The sequence below is a fragment of the Phasianus colchicus genome, chromosome Z, assembly GCF_987193195.1.
Source record: "Phasianus colchicus chromosome Z, bPhaCol1.hap1.1, whole genome shotgun sequence".
Taxonomy (NCBI): domain Eukaryota; kingdom Metazoa; phylum Chordata; class Aves; order Galliformes; family Phasianidae; genus Phasianus; species Phasianus colchicus.
The window spans coordinates 12,495,020-12,519,276 of record NC_143476.1 but is presented as its reverse complement, the minus strand read 5'-3'; the positions used below and the strand labels follow the sequence as shown (position 1 = coordinate 12,519,276).

At 48.1% G+C, this 24,257-nt stretch overlaps 2 protein-coding genes and 1 long non-coding RNA gene across 3 annotated transcripts in view; 1 reads left to right on the top strand and 2 right to left on the bottom strand.

Annotated features, from left to right (window-relative positions):
- The window catches only part of LOC149912559 (rho GTPase-activating protein 32-like), a 490,746-nt gene that overhangs the window by 440,839 nt on the left and 25,650 nt on the right, over nt 1-24,257 (bottom strand). The gene's annotated exons all lie outside the window — the stretch shown is intronic.
- On the top strand, nt 1,532-6,099 carry LOC149912561 (uncharacterized). The gene is made up of 3 exons (XR_016461641.1): nt 1,532-2,435; nt 3,473-3,536; nt 5,016-6,099. It is a non-coding gene; the product is annotated as an uncharacterized LOC149912561 (long non-coding RNA).
- On the bottom strand, nt 15,772-17,649 carry LOC149912560 (maestro heat-like repeat-containing protein family member 2B). Its single transcript, XM_090130499.1, has 5 exons — nt 17,569-17,649; nt 17,272-17,395; nt 16,962-17,071; nt 16,348-16,500; nt 15,772-16,089 (listed from the first exon to the last, which is right to left on the bottom strand). Exons 1-5 carry the CDS (start codon nt 17,647-17,649, stop codon nt 15,772-15,774), a joined length of 786 nt encoding a protein of 261 aa, XP_089986625.1.

Genomic DNA, 24,257 nt, shown 5'->3' with positions numbered 1-24,257 from the left:
TGCCCTGAGGCTCCTGTGGTTAACCATTATTTTATTCTTTATACATAAGAACTTACAAACCTCATAGATAGTGTATCTAGACTTCCATTAAATAAAAAATGCTGCAGATTTCGTGGCTCTAAGAGTAAACTGGGTTAGCAAATTCATGGGTCTGAAACTGTTCCTGTCGATTGTTGTTCCTGAATATGAGCCAGTACCAATTTTTAGAAGTTCTACTTCTCACTAACACATCTTTATTAGGTTCCTTCAGAATCCCTTGCAATCTTCTCTGATCTTGCCAAATGAAATAATTTTCAACCATCTGCAAAATTAATTGACTGACTCACTGTTCACATTTTTTTTTCTCAGTGATTGTACTCATACAAAACACATGGGGTTCTATCAGACGTTGGTCCTATCATGTTCCCTGAGATGTTTTAAAAGACTATTTTTATTTAAATTTTACAAGATTAACTTACATTGAAATAAAACTCTATGATCTGCGTTTCTCCAGTTCCCTACCTTTTCTTTTTTCCTTTCTTTTTTTTTAATAGCTGGAACGGTTGTTACCCTGCAGGTCTCCAGTGGAGCTGCTGATTTTAACCAGAGATTGAATATTTTGATAGCTGTTAAATCCTTTCTGTCTTCAGCATCTGCAGAGCTTTGGAGAGGTACCAGCTAGTCCTAGGGAGTTGTTGTTTGCCAGTTTGTGCCAGCCTCGTTTGCTGTGACATGGTGGGAAGGGATTATTCAAAGAATTCTTTAAGTTTATTTGCATTTTTGTTGTCTTTTAGTTCGTGGTCACCTTGGGCTTGGAGATAACTAATTCACTTCTGACTTCCTGCTTCTGTAATACCTAGAAAGTTTCATTGGGTTTGTTGTATCCCGTGCAGTTCTTCTCCATATTCCTGCTTTGCTCTTCTATCTTCTTTTCTGCACACTGTCACTAATGATTTTCCCTTTCCTGTTGACTTCTCTTCTCTTGGGTCAGATTTCTTTCTTCTCAGTGAGATTAAGTGCACGGCAGTAGATTTTTAACTTTTTTTACTTATCTAGCTAACTTCCTCAGCTACTGGCTTATATTTCATACTAGTCTTTCTTAAGTATGTATATATACATGAGATTCATTGTATCATTTTTCCCACAGAGTAAAACTTCTAAGATACTTCTGTTACTGCACAAAAAAATCCAGCTTTAAATAATGTTTTGTGGAAAACCCAGCTAATCATGAAATCTTTAGCTGTCAAGAAACGTGTTGCTCAGTCCAGTAAAGCTACTTCTGTTAATTCAGGATTCCGTTAATTAAGCATTCACTTCATCAATGGAGACCACAGTGGAAATGTCAGGAGATGAGGAAGTGGGAGATTTTCCAGCAAGAAACGTTTAAAGCAGTAACCCTGAAGTCAGCTTTAACAGTAACCAGAGAACAAAAATTTCAAAGTGCTTGACAGTGGCCTTTAAGTGAAGGATGAATACTGAGGGAGGAAGAAAGAAGCCACAGTCGTGTAAAAACAGGTTTTGGATTTATAGGCTGCTACAGGCTACTGAAGATGCTTATGTTCTTCAGTTTCTATAAATCTTTCTGTGTGAACTTGTTCATCCAGATGGAGACTCAGTGATGGTACTGATACTGCAACCTGCAGAGTGGAGTTGTAGATTACTTTCTTAAAGATTACTTGTGAACTTTTGTTATAATTTCACAGAGATCTACATATATTCATGATTTTTAAGAGTGAAGAAACTTTTATTTATAGCTAGAAGATAATACTTTCTCAGCACCAACCCTCACCTACCAGATTTATTTCTCTAGCTTTGTTATTCTTGGCAGCAACTGAAACCCACAAGAACTTCCTCTTCATAATCTGCAGCTTTCACTACCCTGCAGCAGTTCTGAGTACTTAACAAGTACATTTCTAAACCAGACATAGAAAGGAGATGTATTTACGATAAAAAGAAATTGCCAAAGGAATTCTGAAAGCTAAGCAAGCTATCACTTTCTTTCTTTCCCCAGCTCCGTCACAGTATGATGAATCATAGATCGAGTTATCTTTTATTCTCTTGGAAAAGCTTTTGTAGCTACAAAAGCTAGTGGCTATAACACAAAGACAGCTCATCCCTCCTACTAGCCTTCAGTTCAGTTGACACCTGTGCCACTGGGTCTACCCTGAGGTCAAGTTGAGTTCAGGCTGGGTTTTCACCCTTCTAATTTTCTCCCTGCATATCCTAAGAACTTCTCTGTACTCTCCCTGAATTTCCCATCCCTTCTTCCACAGGAATAAGGTTCTTCTTTTCTCTTGGAGCCTCAGGAAAAGCTCCCTGTTCATCCACGCCGGTGCTCTTCCCCACAGGCTCATCTTGCAGCTCAGGGGGATGGGCTGCTTTTGCACCTTCCAGACTTCCTTCTTGAGGAGGGACCAGCTTTTCTGGACCCCTTTACCTTTCAGGAAATAATCCAGGTATGTATGGGGAGGCCTCTCAAACTATGCGAAACACAGTTTGATTTCACTGCAAAGGAAAGCGTGCAGCATGCTTCACAGCTGGAAGGATCGCATTTCCTTCCTCAGTGAGTGAAGCATTCAGAATTAGATGTGGTGCCAAGGACAGCATCCGGACAGGGAGAGCTGGGTGAGGAGTCTTACAAAACGCATGCAGTGCTGCTTGTAATGATGCTGAGTTTGGTCTGTGGTGCAGCTCAAAGTGGTGGCTGCGAATTAATGGGGAATTTAAGCAAGAATTCTCAAATCAGAAATGAATAATTCCAGACAGCTGATGAAAGAGGGTTTCATACACACAGTTCACCTCATTTCTTGCTTAATGGTTGGGCTTTGATGTTAGTGTAATTTTTCCTCCTTTGCCTAACAATTATTTATATTAATGCTGAGATGATACTGCAGTCGTGTTTCTGAATCTTCCAACCAAATCCTTGTTTAATGTCATAGGCAGTGTTTCAGCCAGGTTTTCTCAAGAGAGTAGCTCTATTTCAGGAAACAATTAAATTTAGATTTGCTTGGTGACCTAAAAGTCCTCAACTGGATTTCAAGCTTATAAACACAGTGGGAAGAAAATGATTCCTGAGAAATGAGAACGGAGTCAAGCTGGGGATAAATACTCTAAATAGTGATCTCAGCCACAAATCCTGTTTCAGGAGCAGAGAGAATGCAGGCAAGGTGGTGATCCAGACTCAGAAGACATGAAACTGCAGTACTGGTTTATTAAGTCTAGCACAAGCATGTTAATCAAAGTCGGTGAAAGAAAAAAGGAGTTGCTGGACTGAAGTGATAAAATCAGATACAAAATCTGATTTGCTAAAACAATCTGCAAGAAGCAAAATTTCATTGTAGGGAGCACGGTCACAAAAAGGTAGAGAGTGCTGTGCTCACTTACACTGAAGCAAAAAGCTGTGTAACAGTGAGGGAGAAAATCAGTATCATATAGGAATAAACAAAAAGAGTATGTGCCAGCAGTAAGTCCTTTCATTCTGTTTGAACTCTAGGAAGCTGTGGGGACTGCACTGGGATCTGAATGCTAACTGCATTGCAACTCTTCTCAGGTTAAAGGTAAGGATCACCCCCAGACTGTCTGATTTTCCACTACATTCACATCAGTGCATATAAAAGCAGTTAAGCAAGATAAGAGCTATGCCTGAATCATAGAAACATATAATCATTAAAAGGTTGGAAAAGACCACTAAGATCATCTGGTCCAACCATTCACCTACCACCAGTTAAACTATTCTTGGATATTCTGTTTTAGGAGAGCCTCAGTCAATGTCTTGCTAGTTCATACTTGCCTTCTGCAACACTTTTTGAACAGTTTAGTAATACATTCTGATGGGGGGACATAGCTCTGGTCTTTGGCACTATGTCTGACATTTTCCTTAACTTGCTAGCAATACCTTACTCCCCTCCCATATACTTACTCTACCAAGCTTTCTCCCTGCTCTGATCCAAAGGATCACTGCATTTTCTGTTGTACGTGGCCCAAATCTTGGTCTTCAGCAAAATAAATATTTCTGTGTAGATGTTCACTGTTCCAATTGGTCTTTTCCATGGAAAGGATGACTAGGTTCAATTGAAAACAGTTGTAAAGTTTTTTTCTATGCCATATTTTGTCCCATGGAAAGGATGGAATAATGCTGCTCCACTGCCACACTTGTGCTGCTTTTGAGTTGTGTCAGGGAAGATATGCTGCCACAGTGAGACCCAGTGTGAAGGGCTCTTGCCAGTGCAGTGGCTGTTTCCTGAATGCAGTCCCTGTAAAGATGGGAAACAGATCTGACTGTGAATTCTTGTTCTACTGTTTTGTAACTGCTGGAACTTTTATTATTTGATGCAGATGCTCTTACTAAAACCTCTGTCAGTTGCCATCCCTAGGGAAGTGGTGATACTTGGCTGAGAGTAGAAAAGGGAAACCTCAGTTAGAGAAAGCGAGAAGCCTGGGGCAGGGAGCGGGGGGAGCACCCACCTTAGATTTTCCTGCTGGAAAAGGTTTCATGCACTTCTTTTTCTGCTCCCTCTTTGCTGAGTGGGAGGCAGAACACTTCTCCCCAGACATCCCCTGGTGCCTTCTGACGTGTCCTGTGCGGCACCTCTGAAGCACACAGCAGTCCCTGCAGATGAGAGAGCTTCCTTCCATGCTTTCCTGGGGACGTTCGAGCAGATTGCATTCTTCAGGGTGGTTACTTTTTGTTCTAATTACCAAGAACAGCTTTACAAGGTTACTCAAACAGTGGTCTATCCAGAGGAAGTTGTGTAACTTGTGACCTGATGGCACTGTGACTGACTCAGATGGGTTTTGAACGTTCAGATCTGGTGTTATTGGCTCTTGTTGTCCAATGCAGTTTCTTTTCAACACAGGCAGAGTGTTGAAATATTTCTTCAGTACACTGCATCTTTGACATCACACAGGCAAACGGAACCTTACAGCTCCTCCCTTCAAATTCATGACAATTATTTAAATATCACAAGAAACATCACAAGAAGGATGGTATTTATTTATTTATTTATTTTAAATATATATTTTTTCTCTGTTTACAGCCTTTAAATTTGTGGCTATGGTGGGTTGACTCCAAGTGGCAGCTAAGTCCCCACTCAGTTTCTCACTCCTTACCTGCAGTACTTGGGAGAGAAAATTGGAAGAGCAAGAGTAAGAACAGATTATGGTTCAAGACAAAGACAGTGTCTGTATCCCCAGCTTTTATGGTTGAGCTTGACGTCATATGATATGGAATTTTGTTCAGCTGGAGTCAGCTGTCCCTCCCAGCTTCTTTTGCAGCCACAGCATCCTCACTGGCAGGGCAGTATGGGAAGCTGAAAGTCCATGACTTGGTGTATGCACTGCTCAGCAGCAGTCAAAACACTGCTGTGCTATCAACATTATTTTCATCCCAAATTCAGAACACAGAACCACCCCAACTGCTATAATAACTCTGTGCTACCTGAGACCAGGTACCTCCCAACCCTTACCTTCTCTCCAGCCTACTTTCAGTGGGGCCAGAAAGGGAAAAAAAGACAAGGCCTATATACCGTGCAAGCGCTGCTCAGCAAAAGCTGGAACACCAGTTTGTTATCACCACTCTCTTGGCCACCAATCTAAAATAAAGCCCCAAAGGAGCTATTATGAATTCCAGCCTAGCTGGACTCAGTTCAATCTCTGCCCCTTTTTCCATGCCATTTACATCATGGTCAGTAATGCCCCACTATCTAATGCCTCTTTGTCAGCCACACCTCTCAACCTCACCTTCAGCACATCTACCCATTCCCTGTGTAACATCTGTAAAATGTACAGCAAATATCCACCAGGTTCATTCAACTCTGCCTGTCCATGCCCATCCTGGGCCTTCCCTTGCCCAAGCCCAGGCCCCCACACCATCCTGGGGCTGTGGTCCCTTTCCCAGCAAGACAACAGCAGGCTGGGCTTCGGCCCTTCACAGCCCTGCCAGGTCAGCCCTTTGCCCAGCTGAGCCCACCTGTGGCCCAAACCCATCCCAGCTTGTGGGCCTGTCCCCCCCCAAGGAGACTCCACACCCAAGGTCTGCACCACTGTCCCTGACCGCCTTCCTGTGCTTGGGAACATAGGATGGGATCAGGTTGCCAGGGCCTGCCCTGAACTGCCCATGGGGACCCCCAACACTTTTGTCTTGCAGGGTGCCCCTGGCCCATCTTCCCATGCTGTGTCACTGAGTGGCAGAGAACTCTTCCCATCCTTTTAAAAAAATTGTTGTTGTTTTCAGCTTTTGTTTGTTTCTTACTTTCTGCATCCAAGCTGTGTTTCTTGCCCAAGCGTGAAACTTAGAGATGAATCTTTCAAAACAACAGAAAATAAAACCATACTTCACAGCAAAGTTGTGTTTGCACTTGTGAATGTGTTGACAAAGAGGCCAACTTTCAAGACAGAAAGAATTCAAGGGAACACAAGAGACACAGGAATAGTCTGTAGGCAGAAATATGGCCTGCCTTACGTATGAATGGGAAAATACTTCTTCTAATGTAATATGTAAATAATTATAGATGACGACCCCTAAGAAATGTCTTACAAACAGTTGCTTTTTCCAACATCTTCTATTTTTTTTTTATTTAGGTTGTTGTTTTTTATTCAGTTTTTGTGTCTCCTGGGCTGGATCTTATTGGCTTCTCAGGGCTGAACAGTTGAAACCTATCATTAAAATATTCCTTCTGCTAGATCTTTGAGAGCGAGCACTCAACCTCTGCAAATCCCCATTAGTTCTATATTGTAAGTTGCTGTGGAAGTTTGTTCTGCCGTGTCACATGCACAGTGTGCAAAGTGCAGTGTGAAGGGTCAGGCTGTGTCAGGTGGAATTCCCAGTCCGAACTCAACGTTGCTCAATTTTCCCACTGCCCAGAAGCATTTTGAGAAATGACCTTTCAGTCATGCCTTTAAGCAGGAATCTTCAGACTGTCCGACTTGATCCACCAGCCCTCACAACATGGGTATATGAAAGTTGGGGCCAGGACTTTATTCCAGACTACAGGATATTTTAGTACTGCTCATCAAAGCCCCTGGTTACTCTTACCAGTGTAGTGCACTCCATGTTCTTAGAGAACATACTTCTAAACAACTCAGCTGGCCTTTCAGCATGTTCTGCTTCTCACCTGAGTTAACCATTAAAGAAGGCTGAACAAAGGACATTATCTTCCTACTGATGGCAAACAAATCCAAAGAGAATGATACGGTAGAATTGACAAAGCAGCATGAAATAGAAAGAAGGAGAGCTCTGACACTGATGACTCAAAGCCAGCAAATACTCCAAATTTCAAAGCCAGCGTAATTTGAAAACTGTGATGAAATCATAGGAGTATGTTTAGCAAAAAACACTGTGATTACCTCTTTCTTGACAGTCTGCTGCTTCATGGATACTTGATGGATATTATGTGCATTCATAGCAGTACATAGTTTGAGCAAATGAGTTTCAAAGTACAAAGCTAAATGTTTTCATAATTCAGTATTTTAGGATGAACATAGTGCAGGTGTGACCTAGAAAATCAGTTCTCTAGAAACATAGTCCATTTCTTTTGTTACATTTTGGCTTATTGAAGGATACAGGTAAGATTGCATGTTACAGTTATCACTGAAGCACGCATTTTACATAAAATGTCTATTTAAGTTTAAAAAATGTTTTACTTTTTTTTTTTTTTTCAATATTGAAAAGATATTATGCTGATTTGTGGATTCTGGGCTATCATTTATTCACACTTTTATGTACCTCTGATTGCAATTCCTGCATATATTAATTCTCTCTTTAGCAGCTTCATCTGCAGGAAGAAAAATGGCAGCACAAGAGTTGTCCTATCTGCAGATTTTGCTCCTTGCAAATTCTGAAAAACATTTCAATACAGTTTTCCTTGTGCGACATCTAATACTGCTAAAAGCTGTGTTTTGTTCCCATTTCTAGAGATTTATTTACAGTATGAGGGAACCATCAGCTGCGCTTCCTATCTCTTGTAATTTTTGCTCCTTGATTGAAGTTGCTGTTACATGGCTTCTCCTGGAAGCTGTTGGCACTGTCTGTGGTCTCTACCAGCATCATGATTTGGAAGGTACGACATTTCTGGCTCAATGGAAAGAAAGTACATGTAGTAGATGTAGAAAGTCATGCTTCCATGTTCTGACAGCACTTGGTTACAGGACGGCAGCCCTTTGGCACTGTGCAGCTGGGTGTGATTTAGAAAGAAGTTTGCCGAGGCATCTCCAGACAGCGTGGGAAATTCAGTTCACCAAGGGCTTAGAAATGAAGGATGTATATTCCTGTGCCCTTTTTCTGTTGCTGTGCTTTTTCTTGGCAGTGTGAAAGTAGGAAACAGTAACGGAAGGAACAGAAACCTGCAGATGATGTTCTTGCAAACAAAGTACGCTCATGTTACTCTTGAGATTTTCTCCTTGCAGATCGCTGAGTAGAATTCAGGTGCTTATGCATGAATGGCTACAACTGTTTTAGGTGCTTTGGGACACCTGAAACATTCAGAAGCCTGCAGACATGCCATGGATCCTACAGAAGATCTGTATCCTTGCGGAGAGAAAGTTACAGGCCAAGAGAAAAGCTGGGGAGGCTTAATTGGTGTTAGATGTCCTGTGCTTATTTGAAAGATTCCTGTCTACACTGCGTCTCAGGTGAGTGTCCTGTGTCTGAAAGGAGAGGGCAAAGAGTGGAGAAGAGAGGTTCACATGGATGTATTGGTAGAAATGTTCTGTAGATTGTAGGTAAGTTGGCCCTTATCTTCACCATCACTGTTAGTAAGAAAACTATTTTGCATTGTATAGCACTGTATGAGTGTGCCTTTCAGTGCATGGATTGTTCTTACCGTGTTTGCTCTGAGAACTTGCCCCTTGCTCTACAGCACTGGTGACGTGAAAGAGGGGAAGGTTGAGCTCATCACAGCACCAGTGCTTTTTGTGAGAGCACTTATATAGTGTATGTTAGCCTCCAGAACTGCTGGATGTTCTTTCCCCAGGTCAGGAGGTACTGCTTAAAATGGAGATTGCTTATGTTACCTGGAGGCAAGTAAACTGTGTTACAAATGCTGATGAAATGATTTAATCTTCTTCATTCATACAAATACAATTAAACCACTTTTCTCCACTCTTCCCTCTAATCCTCACATTGACACAGAGTCAGTGGGACAGTTGTTATTCTGGGGTTTGCTATCTGATAGAACAAAAAAATAAAGGACTTATTCATTACAGAATGGTTTATGGTCAGTGAAGCTCTGACTACCTGTTCTCTTTAGCTGTACTGTATTCTCATGTCAGGAATGAGAAAATACAAACTTGTCCATTTCATCTCTCTTTTGGGAACAAAAAAAGTTGTAGCGATTTTTGTTTGGACACGTGGTAATTTTTCTTCCTGCCCTAGGGCAGAATGGTTTGGAAATGGCTTTAACAGAGTGCTTTGGAAACTGTTCCCAGCTAATGAAAGCTATTAAGTAGCCAGATCTAGCTGAAGGAGGATGGCTTTGGTAACCTGTGTAGAGCAACATGCTGGTTTTGCTTTGCAGTATAATTAGTCCCTGGATGAGGCACCCTGCTTTTACTTTAAAAGTAAAATATACATGTGGTTTATGAAAACCAAGCATCTGCCACAGAGACACTAAAATATGTACCTTAAAATATCTTCTGCTAATACACTGCTAAGTACATTAAACAAATTAACAACGATCCAAACGGACATTTTAACACTGAAGTTATGGTTACCTGTCACTTAACTCATGTATCTTCCCATTAACTATACTTCTGATATACAGACCTTACTTGCTTTAAAAATATATCTTCCATGTTTCTGAATCATCTTTTCGTCTACTGACCACAAGACTTGCTTCACTCCCAGAATGAGCAGATCTCATACATTTTTCCTCTTAATTGTATAGGATTGCTTCCTCTTTATCATTGCTCAGTGATGTCTACCCTAGAAAAACAGAAGACCAGTTTGTCACCTGTCAGATGCTGGCAGAATAAGAGACACTGATTGATGGAACGATGACTTGAATCTCCCCACATATGCCCAAACTGCCTTAAATATTCCTTTGGCCGTGGTATTTACAGGAAAAAATGCTGGAATGTGGCAATAAAGGAAATGAATATGAAGGGCAGACTGACTTTTCTGCTGGTGGTTTTCGCTACACAAAAACTTAACTCCCAGGCGGTGACACCTTGTACTAATGAGAAGCACCGTTATCCAGGGTCTTTCTTAACAGCACATGAAGCTTACTTGAAGTTTCAGCTTTCTCTCCCCTACTAATTGAAACTAGCAAACACAACTAATGCATTTGATAATTAAATTGCCAAGTTACTTCATGGGAAACCGCTCACACTGCTTCAGCTTGTGTTCAAATCAGCAGCCGGCTGGAGAAACGTGGTGTCTTTTCATCATTCTGTTGTCAAAGGGCAAGCTTGGAAAACAAACTGAAACATGCATGCTGGCTTTCTGTCACTGAATAGGCGGTAGCCAAAAAGTGAATGCTGACACGGACTTAAAGATTGGAGATCCTGAAAGTGAGGGAGGCAAGTTTTCCTAAGATTTCATTAGAACTCTCTGATAAGGTAAGGCAAGGCTGCACTTACAGGCACTGAAATTGTTGAAAACAGAAATCATTTCTGTTGAGAGTCAGAGTTGTAGTTCATGGGAGGAACTACTCTTAAAATCACCTCGTCTGAATGCAGTTTGATAGCTGGATAAGCTAATGGTGTGAATTAAGTTTCTGTCTGTACATTCCCTTTTCTTTATTTGTTGATTTGTTTAGTTTGCTTTTCAGGGAGGAAGAGGCAGTAGGACAAGACCAGCTGTTTTAACATCAGGCTGTGAAAAACAGCCACCAAATAATGCAATAAATTATTCCTCTTGTCCAGTGAGCAGCACTATGGAACCACCTTCAGTGAGAAAATAGAGATTCGTAAATACAGAACATTTCACAGGGATTGTATTAAGAAATCTTTGAAAATAATTTGTTTCAACTTCATTTAGAATAAAAAATGTGTGCATTTTTTATGCTGCATGTTGGTGGTAAACTTGAGACACACACAAAATGAACATACTTCTACATGTATAATAAGCCATGGTGCAAATGAGAAATCTTTTTTAAAAGAAATAGGTTGTTTTTCACTGAGGGCATTCTGAGTCTTCATTCTGGAAAACTATGGCTCTCATTTCAGTACGATTTTAATTGCAAAGTCTCTTTCAGCAGAAAAACAATGAACTGCTGGACAGGTAGATGAAGGTACGTGATTAATGGAGTTGTTACCTGGAAAGGGAAATATTCGGCCACATTAGAAGTCCAGCCTGTTTCTGTTTGCATATTTGGCAGCCTTAAAAAAAGGCATTAACTAGTACTGCTGTGTCAGTGGGGTTATGTCATATTGTGTGGGGACACCAGTGGTTCTTCCCTATATAATATTCTAAGGTTAAAAAGGAGAGGGAGAGAAAAAAAAAATAAAAATCAAAACCAAGTTGTTCATTTTTGCTGTTGTAGTGTTCCTTTTAGTGCATAAATTAAGCCATTTGTCAAGGAAATAAGGAAAAGTTTAAACTTGTGCTCTTGTTCTTGAAAAAGCAACGAGCAACTAGTGCATGATGTAGTAACCTTTTCATCTTAGCAGCATTTCAGTGCTTGTATATGTTTGCAGAAAATAACACTTTTTTTTCCTGGCATCTGTCTGTAACGCCATCTGCTGCTGTGCTTCAGGCAGCTTCAACTGTATGAACTTAACTTTCCAGACAGTTTGCCAGATGTGGAGCTGCTGAAGATGTATCCTCCTTCATCCCCTACTGAGACCTTTGATGGTGTCCAGCAGACGCAGTGCAGAATGTGCAGACCTCAGCTGTAGTGAAAGCATTTCTTGCTTCCTCAGTTCTGCTTGTGACTTCACACGTCTGAGTCAGCAGGATGCGCACTGGGGACAGATAACAGCATTCTTCCTGCCGCTCCAGGTTTGAATTAAACACACGCAAGGAGAGCTTTATTTCTCTTTGCACATGACACACAAAGGAAACAAGTTACATGAGTAAGTAACAGCGTGGTCTCCAGGAGAGACACTGGGCCACTTTTGCTTTTCGTCCATGAATTGCAACAGAGAAAACCATTAAAAACGTTTCCCAGTCTTCTTGTATTACCAGTGGTGAATCTTTGCATCTCATTTTCCACCTTGTGACTGTCACTATTCTCTCTTGCTCTTTGTTTCCTATTGTGAATACCAAACTTGCATTTAGGAATTACAGAAAGAAAATCATTTCTTCTGTTAGAGTCTCTGAATAGATTGTGTAGGTGTATGTAAACTCCTTTATTTTTTAATATTTTCCTACTGTGTGTCTTCAAGTAGGCCATGGGTAGTTGCTGAAGGAAATAAACTAATAAAAGTATGTACCGAGAGATCTTCCGGTTCTTAATTTGTAATTCCAGGGAAAAAAAATCTTCTAATCTTTTTCGTTTTCCCTTTCTTTAGGTACACTTAATTTTATTTATTTACATATTTATTTTTCTGTCATGGACATTTATGGAAAATGAAATTAAAACTTCCTTGCTTAAGCATTCCCTTAAAGCAGACCTAAATTCTCTCTCCATAAGTAATTTTCTCATCAGATAATCACATTGTGATCTGCTGACTCATAGACCTGCCGCTGTGACACAGCCCTGCTCTGAGCTCTGGGTTTATTTACCAAACAGGCTGAACACACATTTCTTTCTTTCTGCTGCAGAGTTCGTATCTGATCCCATGCAGCAAGTTAACAGATATTGTGTGCACGAATAGAGAGGATTGTTTTTGTATTTTGCTATTCTGTGTCGAGGACATGCAGCTGCTGCCATCTTCAAAAGATCAAGATAACGTGTGAGCTAATAGACCTGACACGATTGCACTAAAGCAGTTTCAGGCTGAGTTTATGGAAGTAAGCTGTAGTGGCAGGTTTATGAATCAGCAGATCATAAAGTTGCAGTGAATGGAGGTTGAAAGCTTAGTATTTCTGTGCTGAGAAAATCACCCAGCGTCCAGAGGAACAGACAGACATTACAGCCATGACACCTCTGTGGATTTTGTTATGCCTGTCCTTCTCATGGACGTAGGCCCTGAGTCTTCAGAATTTGTAGACAGAAGTGCCTTTAAACAACCTGTGTGTCAGTTTTGGACTGGGCCCTAGAGAAAAAATAGCCTCCTACCACCCCCTCTCCTCAATTTTGCATGCGTGTAAGAGGCTCTCCTGTAGGCTCTTGGTCTGTGCTTAAGAAGCAATCAGAAACGTGCCAGAACATCCAGGTGCATCTCATGTAATAACTAAGTGCTGCTCCTGGGCCAGCAGTCGGACCTGTGCTTTTTCTTCATGATGCTTTTCTGCAACGTACAGCAAGGCATGTGACCTTTGTCTGTGAATAAAATGTATCATAGAATCATAGAATCACAGGATAGCCTGGGTTGAAAGGAACAATGATCACACAGTTTCAACACCCCTGCTGTGTGCAGGGCACCAAGCACTCAACCAGGCTGCCCAGAGCCACATCCAGCCTGGCCTCAAATACCTCCAGGGATGGGCATCCACAGCCTCCTTACTCTTCTCCAGTGTGAGAAATGCTGTTGCTGGGCTACCTTTGAGTTTGTTCTGTGTCCTCACGATGTTCTAGTGAGGCCAAACATCTGCCAACCTGTCTAATTGAGCGTGGCTGACAGCTGCTTTTGCTTCTGGAAGTCTGTAAACCCACTGAATCTAACTAGGAGCACAGCGTAGTTGTGAGAGATGTGTGAACTTGCAGCCTAATTCCACCCTTAGCTGTGCAGCCCATCTGCCACTGCTGAGAGTGGCTTCTATTACTGTTGGTTCACATTTCGTGCTGTTGCCAAAATAATGCAAATTATTGTGTGAATATTTCCAGATTTGCTGCCAAGATAAGCAGAGCTGGCAGATAAATACCTCTTTGGCATCTGAGTTGCCAAGAGACATTGCTGAGCTTTGAACGAGCGTCAGCCACTCAGTGAGGAACCACCCACAGCTCCAACATGGACCAGATTCTCTCAGTGGTACTCATGTCTGACTGCACAACTGAGGAGCCTCCAAATTTAAGGCGTCTGCAGCAACTACACTTGAGTGTCTAAATGTAAGTGTCTGAATCTAGAGCTGAGCTACACAGCTTCTGGTCTGAAAGACTGTTAAAATTAAAGCCTGCCACCAAGCACTATCTGCCAACATATTATGACACACTTTGTCATAGATGCTAGGGATGTGAGGAATTTAAGGGGGAAAAAGAGACGTGTAGATGTGTCCTAGTTTCATGAGAGACACATGCACTTAGACTGCTGAGGTAAACTTGTACAGTTCATAGCTCAACTAGTTTTTCAATTCTGAAGGCCACTCAGACTTTCAGACCCTTCAGTAAGGGTGATGGAGCACTGGAGCAGGTTGCCCAGAGAGGCTGTGGGTCTCCTTCTCTGGAGACATTACTCAAAACCTGCCTGGATGCGTTCCTGAGTGACCTAATCTAGGAGTTCTGCTAAGGCAGGGGATTGCACTCGATGAGCTTCCCAGGTTCCTTCAGCTATAAATAGGAAGACTGCTAAAAAAATACCCTTTTCACATCTCAGCCAGGATTCTCGCATTTATTTATTTATAATAAATGATACAATCTTCTCCTCTTCTCTTCTCTTCTCTTCTCTTCTCTTCTCTTCTCTTCTCTTCTCTTCTCTTCTCTTCTCTTCTCTTCTCTTCTCTTCTCTTCTCTTCTCTTCTCTTCTCTTCTCTTCTCTTCTCTTCTCTTCTCTTCTCTTCTCTTCTCTTCTCTTCTTTCTCCTCTCTTCTTTCTCCTCTCTTCTCTTCTTTCTCCTCTCTTCTCCTCTCTTCTCTTTCTTTCTCCTCTCTTCTCCTCTCTTCTCCTTTCCCCTCCTTCCCTTTTTCCTTCCCTTTTCCTTTCCCTTTCTCCTTCCATTTTCCCTTCCCTTTTTCTTCTACTCCTCTCATTTTAAATTTCTTTTTCATTCCCTTTTTCCTTCCCTCTCTGTTTCCTCCTCATTCCCTCTCCTTTCCCTTTTCCCTCCTCTCCCTTCTCCTCCCCTTCTCTCTTTTCATTTTCTTTCCTCTCCTCTCTTCCCCTCCCCACTCCTCCCCACTCCTCCCCACTCCTCCCCTCTCCTCCCCTCTCCTCCCCTCTCCTCCCCTCTCCTCCCTTCTCTTCTCTTCTCTTCTCTTCTCTTCTCTTCTCTTCTCTTCTCTTCTCTTCTCTTCTCTTCTCTTCTCTTCTCTTCTCTTCTCTTCTCTTCTCTTCTCTTCTCTTCTCTTCTCTTCTCTTCTCTTCTCTTCTCTTCTCTTCTCTTCTCTTCATTTCTATTTTTTCTCTTCTCTCCTCCTTTCCCCTCCTTCTCTTTTTCCTTCCCTTTTTCCTCTCCTCTCCTCTCCTCTTTTCTCTCCTCCTTTCCCCTCCTTCCCTTTTTCCTTCCCTTTTTCCTTCCCTTTTTCCTTCCCTTTTTCCTCTCCTCTCCTCTCCTCTCCTCTCCTCTCCTCTCCTCTCCTCTCCTCTCCTCTCCTCTCCTCTCCTCTCCTCTCCTCTCCTCTCCTCTCCTCTCCTCTCTTCTCCTCTGCTCATTTTAAATTTCTCTTTTTCATTCCCTTTTTCTTCCCTCCCCTTTCCTCTCATTCCTCCTCATTCCCTCTCCTTTCCCTTTTCCCTCCTCTCCCTTCTACTCCCCTTCTCATCTTCTTCTCTTTTTTTCTTTTTTCTCTTCTTTCATTTTCTCTTTTTCCTTTCGTTTCCTTTTCTTTTTCTTCCTTTTTCTTCTACTGGCTCCACCGTTGAAGGCAAAACTCTCTTATTCTCTTCCACGTCTCACTAGAAAATGGAGAGTCTCAAGTTGTGACTGAGTAATTTCCACCTCACACAGACTTTGAGAGGAAAAAAGAAAAGCTGCCTCCTCCCTGGATCCCTCTGGCAGAGGCAAGCTACAACAACAGCAAAGGCAGGAGTGCCAGTACCTGTCTGTGGGTCCAGGCGGCCGGGAGAAGTTGTTCATCACGGCCTCAGTGTGACAGCGGGTGAGGATGACCACCGCCTGGCACAGGAAGGGCACGAACGTGCTCTGCTGCGTAGATGACGCGCAGCTGCGCAGGATGTAGAGGATGGGTGGCACCTGGAAGAAGAAGGGGAGAAGGAATGACTTGCTGCATCCTGGACTCTGCAGGGCCTGACCATGGACATTCAGCGCGTGAGCAGTGCCTGCTCCCTTGACATGCTGCAACGCCTAAGCCTAAATTTCAAACCAGCCCCCCTGTCCAAGCCCTGGCTCTGCGCTCAGGCTGTGCTGCTTTAGTACCAGAGCAGACGGCACAGGGCATGGTGCAACAGCCAGAAACAAACCAAGACACGTGGAAGAAAGAAAGTCTCTTACGTTCCAACAGATGTCCTTCCCATGCATCTGCAGAAAGGTGGTCACCCACTTCCCAGCAGCACGCACGCGCACTCCTGTGGCTTTCCGGATGGTCTCCTTGGTGGCCATCATGAAGTCGACGGTGCGTTCGACGGGGAAGTTTCTGCACACGATCTGCAGAGAGATGAGAAGCAGGAGAGATCCCATCACTGCTCTGCGCAGCTCTTCAGAGCACAAAGCAGGCTGGAGGGCATTCTTAGCTCAGTGGCTTGCCGGCCATTCACAACGCTCCTGCTGTCCGTACCCTGCTATTTACACGGAAGGCGGCTGAGCCTTCGCTCAGCTTCTGCACCCATGGTGTCTGCTGACATGCAAAGCCTACCTCCCAGCAGCCACAGTCACACATGCACGCAAGTGCACACACACACACACACACACACACACATCATGGAGTCAGCCCCTTGCACTGCGTGCCTGAAGGCCAGCCATAGCTCAGAGCCTCCTGCTGCTTGCTGAGAACAGCGGTCTTAGGGTGACAGCTCATTTTGGAAACGGTGTGAAAGGCTGGGAGCAGCACAGAGTCGTGCAGAAGCCTCCGCACAGAGATCCCACCACCCCTTTCTGGGTCCACTTACCATGGCCATTTTGGACGTGGTCTGGAGCTGAGAGACAGTGCTGCAGGCATGCAGTCCCTCAGACAGGCTCCCGATGTCTCCTGGCTCCATGACTCCATTGGCTGCTTTGGCTGGAAAGAGCCCAGGGAGAAAAGGGAAGTCATGCTTCTGGAAATGGAACCGCTCTCCACGGGGGAGAGACAGAGGACAGGGTGGGGACGAGAAGAGAGCTGTGCACGGTGCCTCTCCCTCCTGTAAACAGGGCCCAGCCCATGGGCTCTGGCAGTGCTACGGAGGAGGGCAGAGGGCTGGTGCAACCTGCTCTGCTCACCTTGGATTCGGAGAAGGGAGCTCAGACAGGAGACAGCCAACTGGCGGGATGCAGGCATGGGGTCGCACGTCAGAGGCGCCAGCAATCCCACCAGGGAGCCAAAGTGCTCGCAGGCATCTGCTCTCTGCAGGGGTGAGAGGCAGGAAGAAAGCTGTAGGCAGCCCCGGCTCTCCCTGGCTTCTCCGCCTGTGCCTTCCTCACGCCGTGGCACAGCATGCACAGCTGGGCGGAGCTCGCCTTCCAGCTCAGGGGCTCTGGGGAGGGAGCAGGGGGCATGCGGTGGGGCTCTTTACTCACTCGAAGCTCTTCACAAACAGCCAGAAGCTGGGAGCAGGTCTGCAGGGCCCTCTTGCGCTCCCACACGTTCTCTGAAACCATGCATTTCTGCAGGACCTGGGGTAGAGCATCTGTCTCACTGAGGACATCTTTGCTTTCCCTCCTGCCACCCCTCTCCCTGTCCCTCCTTCCCCAGCACTTTCCCCCAAGGCTGCCCTGTGGCTCCACGTGGCCTCCAGCCTCACTGAGCGCCGGCACTGCTGCCCCCGCTCTCTGCAGTCATCCTGCCTGCCAACCCGGGAGCTTTTCCTCGGCTGTGGCCTGCCAGGGGCTGGCTCCTGCCTTTCCCCTGCAGGGCCCATCGCTCTGCCCATTTCTGAGCTCGCAGTGAGCTGGCACGTCAGCAGGAGATTGCTCCCCTCTGATCACCCTCTCAGTCCCCAGATCTGCCCCCACTGCCGACAGGCACCATGCTTTCTCCCTTGCCCCACACATACTCACATGCACTATGTTCTGAAAGAAGCCGCCGCTGGGCTCTGTCTGGAGCAGAACCGCCATGAGCCGGCCCAGAGCTTTCAGGGACGTTTGCTGAAGCTGAAAGCAGAAGAGGGCAGTGAGGTTTAGCATCACGGCTGCTGCCAGAGCACAGGCTGTGTGTGCTGAGGTCGGGTTTGACCGAGAGGTGGCCGGGAAAGTTACGGCAGGTTACCTGCAGGTACTGCGCTGCGTGCTGTGACTTCCTGATCTTCAGCATCATCTCTGCTGAAGGGTGCGTCACGATGTTCTTGCAGCACAGGACCAACATCTCCCGCATGTCCTTGCTTTCAAAACAGGGCTTCAGCTTGCTGACAGGAGGAAGAAAGGAAGAGAAATCAGAAAGGGCCTTTAGCAGTGCTCTCCAGTCTGGTTCAGACAGCATCTGACTTTCTCCTAATCGACAGCTACCAAGCCAATACCCCCAGCTCCTGCTGCTGAGCACTGTCTTCAGTTCCAGCAGCGCCCACCTCCTCCCAGGCAGCAGTGAACCAGCTCCCTCTCTGAAGGGAAGGAGACCCCAACTCTCCCTTCTCTTCCCTGCCAGGGGACAGGAGCACCAGGGCCTTTCTCCCTGCCCAGAACCTCAGCTCTGCTGGGCACAACAGCCCAGTCTTCACTCCTATAGATGCGGCTCCTCGCCCCCTACCCCCTCCAGACCTTCAGGAGCTACCCAAAATGGGGACCTTACCTCAACTGCTCCAGGGCCAGGACCACCTTGAGGGGCACTGGGGAGACAGGGATGCCCGAATAATATTTCTTCAGCAGGTCCTGCAAGTCCAGAGAGACACTGTCAAGGTGGGCAGGGGGCACATGAGAGCTTTTCCACCCGGCTCCGAGACAGGCACAACTGCCACACACCAGCCCCATCACTCCCATGTTTCCCATGGAAGCACTGCAGGATGCAGCAGCTCGACAGCTGGTGCACCTAGCCCGCTGCCCAGCCGCTGCATCCAGCACCCAAAGTCCCCACCAGCTGGAGACGTGTGGCTGATGGAGACCTGTGTGCCCCCAGGGAAGTGGGCTGCGTGGCACAGCCCAGAACTCCGCTGCAGACAGCCCTGCCTCTAGGCACTCACCATCAGGATCTCCAGAAGCTTTCCCTTCAAGGAGGGGTTAAAGGATGCAGAATCACCCACGACTGCTTGGAAGGCAGAGCTGAAGTCGGTGATGCTCTGCACCAGCGCGAGGTTATTCTGCAGGTCCTGAGGCCCAAGAGAGAAGAACATTCTTTGAACTGCGGGATGGGACAAGGGCTGCAAGGGGGACAGGGCAACGCTAAGGGAAGGGCTTGGGTCTTCATCTGGGCACAAACCATTCCCCGGGGGACCGTTGGAAAGGGAAGGCCCCTCTCAGCATCCCCCCTTGTGAAGGGGCTGCAGCTGGGCGCTCAGACACCCTGGCACGCTTTGAGCTCTCACCCGGCAGCTGCAGCTGTAGAGCATCAGGATGTTGCCCACGATGTCTCCCTCCAGGTGGGCGAGCAGCTGTTCCTTGGAGGCACGCAGTGCCAAGCTGCCGTGGGCGAGCACGAGAGCGCTGCGTGTGGCCTGAGCTCTCGTGCTGTCCAGCTCCATCTGTGTGGGAAGAAATGCCTTGAGACACTCGCTCAACGGCCCCCAGTGCCCCGCGATGCACCTGGGCTCCAGGGCAGAAAATAAGGCAGAAGAATGCCAAGATGGAAACCCGTAACGCTTTACCTTCTTGCGCCTGGAAATCCTCGCGTTGCGGCCTTTGCACAGCCTGGACGCAAACGTGGTGAGCGTGGCCAGGACTGCTTGGAAGTTACTCTCAGCCGCGTGGCTCAGAAGAGAGACCATTCCCTGCACAAAAGAACAAGGGGCAGTTGGCACAGGCCTGAATCTACAGATCCTCTCCTGAGGAAAAGGGCAGCAGGGAGGAGATGGAAAGGCGCGGAGCAGGGCCAGGAGAAGCCCTCTGCCCCAGGGACGGAGCGGGGATGCTCGCAGGAGCTGGAGGAGAGCAGGGCTCACCTGGGCCTCACATGGGTCCTCCGCGTTTGCTTCCTCCAGGTGCTGCAGCAGCTTCTCCTGGACGTGGAGGACTCCCTTACAGGCTCCCAGCACTGTGCCCAGAGCCTTGTACAGGAAAGACTGCAGGGGAAGGGAAGGAAGAAGTTGAGATGTGGCAGCAGCTTAACCTGTTGGGGAAGGGCCAGGTGGAAGGAGCCACGCTCCCCGGGAGTCACTGAGAGCAGCTGCAGGGTTGAGCTTTATCCATCCCTGGGCAGATTGCAGGGAAAGGCCCTCTGGGGGCACAGGCTGGGGAAGCAGCATCAGCATCCCGCGTGGGCAGAGCACCAGCCGCAGCCCCAGCCCCAGTTGGACACCTGCAGCTGCACCGCTGGGTGGAGCCGGGGGGAACTCACCTTTTCTGCAGAGCTGCTGGCAGAGCTGCTCAGCCACCGGCTCAGCTCACAGCTCAGGGCCTCGATCCAGCCCTCATCCCGTATGGTGTCCATTGACGCCCTGAGGAACTGTTGGAGAACAGGAGAAGACGATGTTCCCTTGCCCTTTGCCTCTTCCCTCACTCCCAATTGCTGCAGCCCTCTGGGGAGAGGTGTCTGGAAGAACAGTTCCTCTCCCAGCTCCCCCAGCATTCCCTCCCTTAAAGCCACCTGCCCCCCTTCTCCTAAGACCCCCCTTGGGCTTGGGACAGAGCGGAAGAGGCAGCGCCTCAAAGGCTCCTCAGCAGCACTGGAGAGGCTGTTCCTGTCCCGTGGTGGCTCATATAGGAGCGGGGCTACTTGGGGCAGGCAAGCACTTCTCTGCACCCAGCAGTGCTGTACCTTCAGCAGACGGCGCTCCCACCCTGCAGTGTCCAGGAAGCTCTCATCTTTCCCTGCACAGCAACAGGAAGAAAAAGACCCTTACTTGGGATCAAGGCACAGAAGAAGAGCTGCTGCAAACCTGGCTTGGCCTGGGCACTTGACACTGCCAAGCTGGGACCCGCACCCCCTCCACAAACTGACTTGTCCCTCCCCACAAACACTGTCCCCGCAGGAACACAGAACTAACTGAGGGGACGTGAAGGGCCCATCCGTGTCCTGGAAGGGGCAGATCCCCGCGGGGAAAGATCCCCGGGCCTCAGCGCTGTCTCCCTGGAATGGGAACAGCAGCAGAGCAAGCACTGGGCTGCAGGCAATGCTTCCCCTCTGCCACCCTGCAGAGAGAGCTGCATTTTCACTCCCGCCCTTCCCTGCCTCCGCCTCTCCCTCCCCACCAGCACTTTACCTTGGAGACACTGCAGCAGCAGGGGGATCTCAGCGGCCCACATGGCCCCCACAGCTCTGTGGAACCTGCTGTGGAGGTTTTGCATCAGCTGTAAGGCAGCGGCCTGGAGTTCGCTGCCTGCAACAGGGCTCCCTGCCACCACCTGAGCGAGAGCAAGGAGAAGCAGGGTCACTTCTGCAGCAAGAGCAGCGGCTTCCCCCCAGGATGGAAGCAGCCAACAGCTCTGCCCGTGGCCGTGCTGCTTCCTCCCGGGGGCTGGTGGCACTGGGCTCTGGAGCATCTACTCACCAGCAGGCGCGCCAGCAGTGTCTGGGGAGTCAGTCGTGGGCCTGTGAGGAGAAAAAAGTGCTGAGTCAGACTCCAAGACGCTCCGTGCCCAGCCACGCGCAGCTCCGCTGTCCCTTCTGGGTGGTAGCACAGGTCAGCAGAGCTCACTGGCGGAGCTTCTGCTCCTACCTTGAAACATGGAGCTGAGGAAATGGGGATCCAGCTCCTCTACTCGCCGTCCTGTCAGATCCTCTCTCTCGGCCAGGGCTCGGACACAGCGCGAGACCGGGATCAGCATGCCGGTGTGCTGGGCTGGCACCACGAACAGCAGCAGCCGTGGCCACAGGAGCTGTCGGGAACGAGGCAGTTGAGCGTGTCAGCATTCCTGCCTCCGCTCAGAGACGAAGAGGACTCTGCGAATTTCCCTGAGCCTTGCGTGCTTCAGAGCACGCTGGAGGAGAGACCTGGGGTGGTGGGATGAGGAACAGGTGGTGCGAAGGCAAGGAGCAGCAGCAGGGCAGATGTGACTTACTTTGGACATCCCTGTCGCAGAGACGTCCAGAGACCCCAGGATGTCCATGCACAGCTCCTGCAGAGCTCCTTCTTCCTGGGCTTCCCAGGCAGAAAGGTCTCCAGCTGCCTGCACAACAACGGTGTTGAAACCTGGTTACCTCAGTTCTCAGGAGCCTCTCAGGAGGCTCAGGTGCGGCCCCAGCGGTGCTTCTGTGCCACCCTCTGAGCAGCACAGGTCTTCCCAGAGAAGATGCTGCCCACTGTCCTTACCCTTCTTCCAGCGGTGCGGCTGAACTCAGTGAAGATGTGCCCCACCACATCCCAGGCTGAGCAGCTCCGGGTGTTTGAACTGAGCAGGTCCTTGATGAAGTGCAGAACTGCTGTCCTCACCTGCCAGGGGTCAATTGTGGGTGTGATTTTTCTGGTCAGAAGGCAAAGGGAAGCCACCTGCTCATCGGGGCAGCCCTTTGGGCACGAGCAGAGGCAACAGGAGCAGAGGAGAAGCCTTGGCTCCTGAGGTGAGGGCCAGGCCGTAGCACCAGGCTGTGCACTTTCCATGCACAGCACAGGGACCTGCCCGCTCCACTCTGCCTGCTCTCCCACAGGAGCCATCATGACCGTGTGGTCAATGCCCCAGCACCTCTCTAGTCACCCCAGCCCTGCCCGTGTTGGCAGCAGCATCACCACCCCAAAAGAGCTTTCTTTTCCCAAAGCAGCTCACCCGGATCCTGAGGTCGCTGCACAGACACTGCACAGCCTCAACCACCTGGGGCAGCTTCTCCATCATCACGGGCTCTGCAAGACATGCACAGAAGCATGAGCGGAGCCACAACCCCGATGGCAGAGGGGATCCCTGGAAGTCCCAGCCTGTGGTACTGACCATCAGAGCGAGCCAGAGCACCGAGCAGACCCAGTGCTGCCACGCGTCCAGCCTCCCAGTCCTCGCCCAGCTGTGACTGCAGAAACAGGACCATTTCCTCTGGGCAGATCTGGGCTGCAGGAAGGAAATCCCAGGCTATGTTAGCAAGAAACTCACGCCTATTCCTGAGGTTTATGAGAGGGGTTTTGGCCAGGGCACTGCAAGCATTGCCAAAGCTCCTCTCCTTACCCTGCAGCAGGATGCAGTGGGTCAGCTGTGCACGATCAGCCTCGCTGTGCTGCTTGGTGTTGTCATAGAGCTGTGGGAACAAAGTCCATATGAGAAAATCACATCAGCACTGAGGACGGAAAAGACGCTGTGCTGCTGCTCTCGTCTCCCTGGGCACTCTCAGGAAGAGGACAGGCAGACAAAACCCAGCCTGCCTCACAGCATCCCCGGGGGGACAGGCACAGCTCTGGAACAGCCATGAGCATGCAGGAGCCAAGGCTCAGCTGCATTAGTCAGGGGCTCAGACCTGTGCACTCCTCCTGAGACTTAGGCAAGAGGGAAACTGCTGTGGGCACAGGGATAGGCTCCCCTTACCTCGTAGAACACGGCACTCGTGACGTCCAGAAACCTGTCCTTCTGGATGACAGACTCAATGCCCTCTAAGGCCTCCAGGAAGACAATGAGGCTCTGCAAGAGACCAGGAGAGGAAGAAAGGGATGAAGCCACATCTAGCCACTTGGGAGTGGAAAAACTCCCAATTGTTTCTTGCAGGGAGAAGCTCCTGCACAGGCTTTTTATCCCCCACCTCCCAGCAGCCCCGTGAGTCTCTCTGCTCTCAGTCGAGCCGTGTTTGGGCATCATTTGCAGGCATTTCCCACCCAGCAGCCCTCTTCTCCCCCATCAGATGCAACTGGATGTGGTCCCCCCAGTTGCTAGCACAGAGCTCCTCAGGCTCTCAGGCACCCATTCCTCCTTTCTCCAAGGGCTCCCCACCTCCTCCCTGCACCCCCCGACCCCTCGTGGCACTTGCACTGGCCCCACGTCCACCCTGAGCCCTGCACAGCGTCTCACCTTGGCCACCCTGCAGGTGTCTTGGATCTCCTGACACGGGTGCACGAGCCAGAGGAGCTGCTCCCAGACGTGCTCTTGGTGCAGCTCCTCTTGCAGGAGAACATCCAGCATGGCAGCCACGGCCCCGAGGACAGCCTGTTTGTCCTGGAGAGGGATGGCAGAGGCCCGGCATCAAAGACCGAAGGTCTGCCCTTCCTACAGAG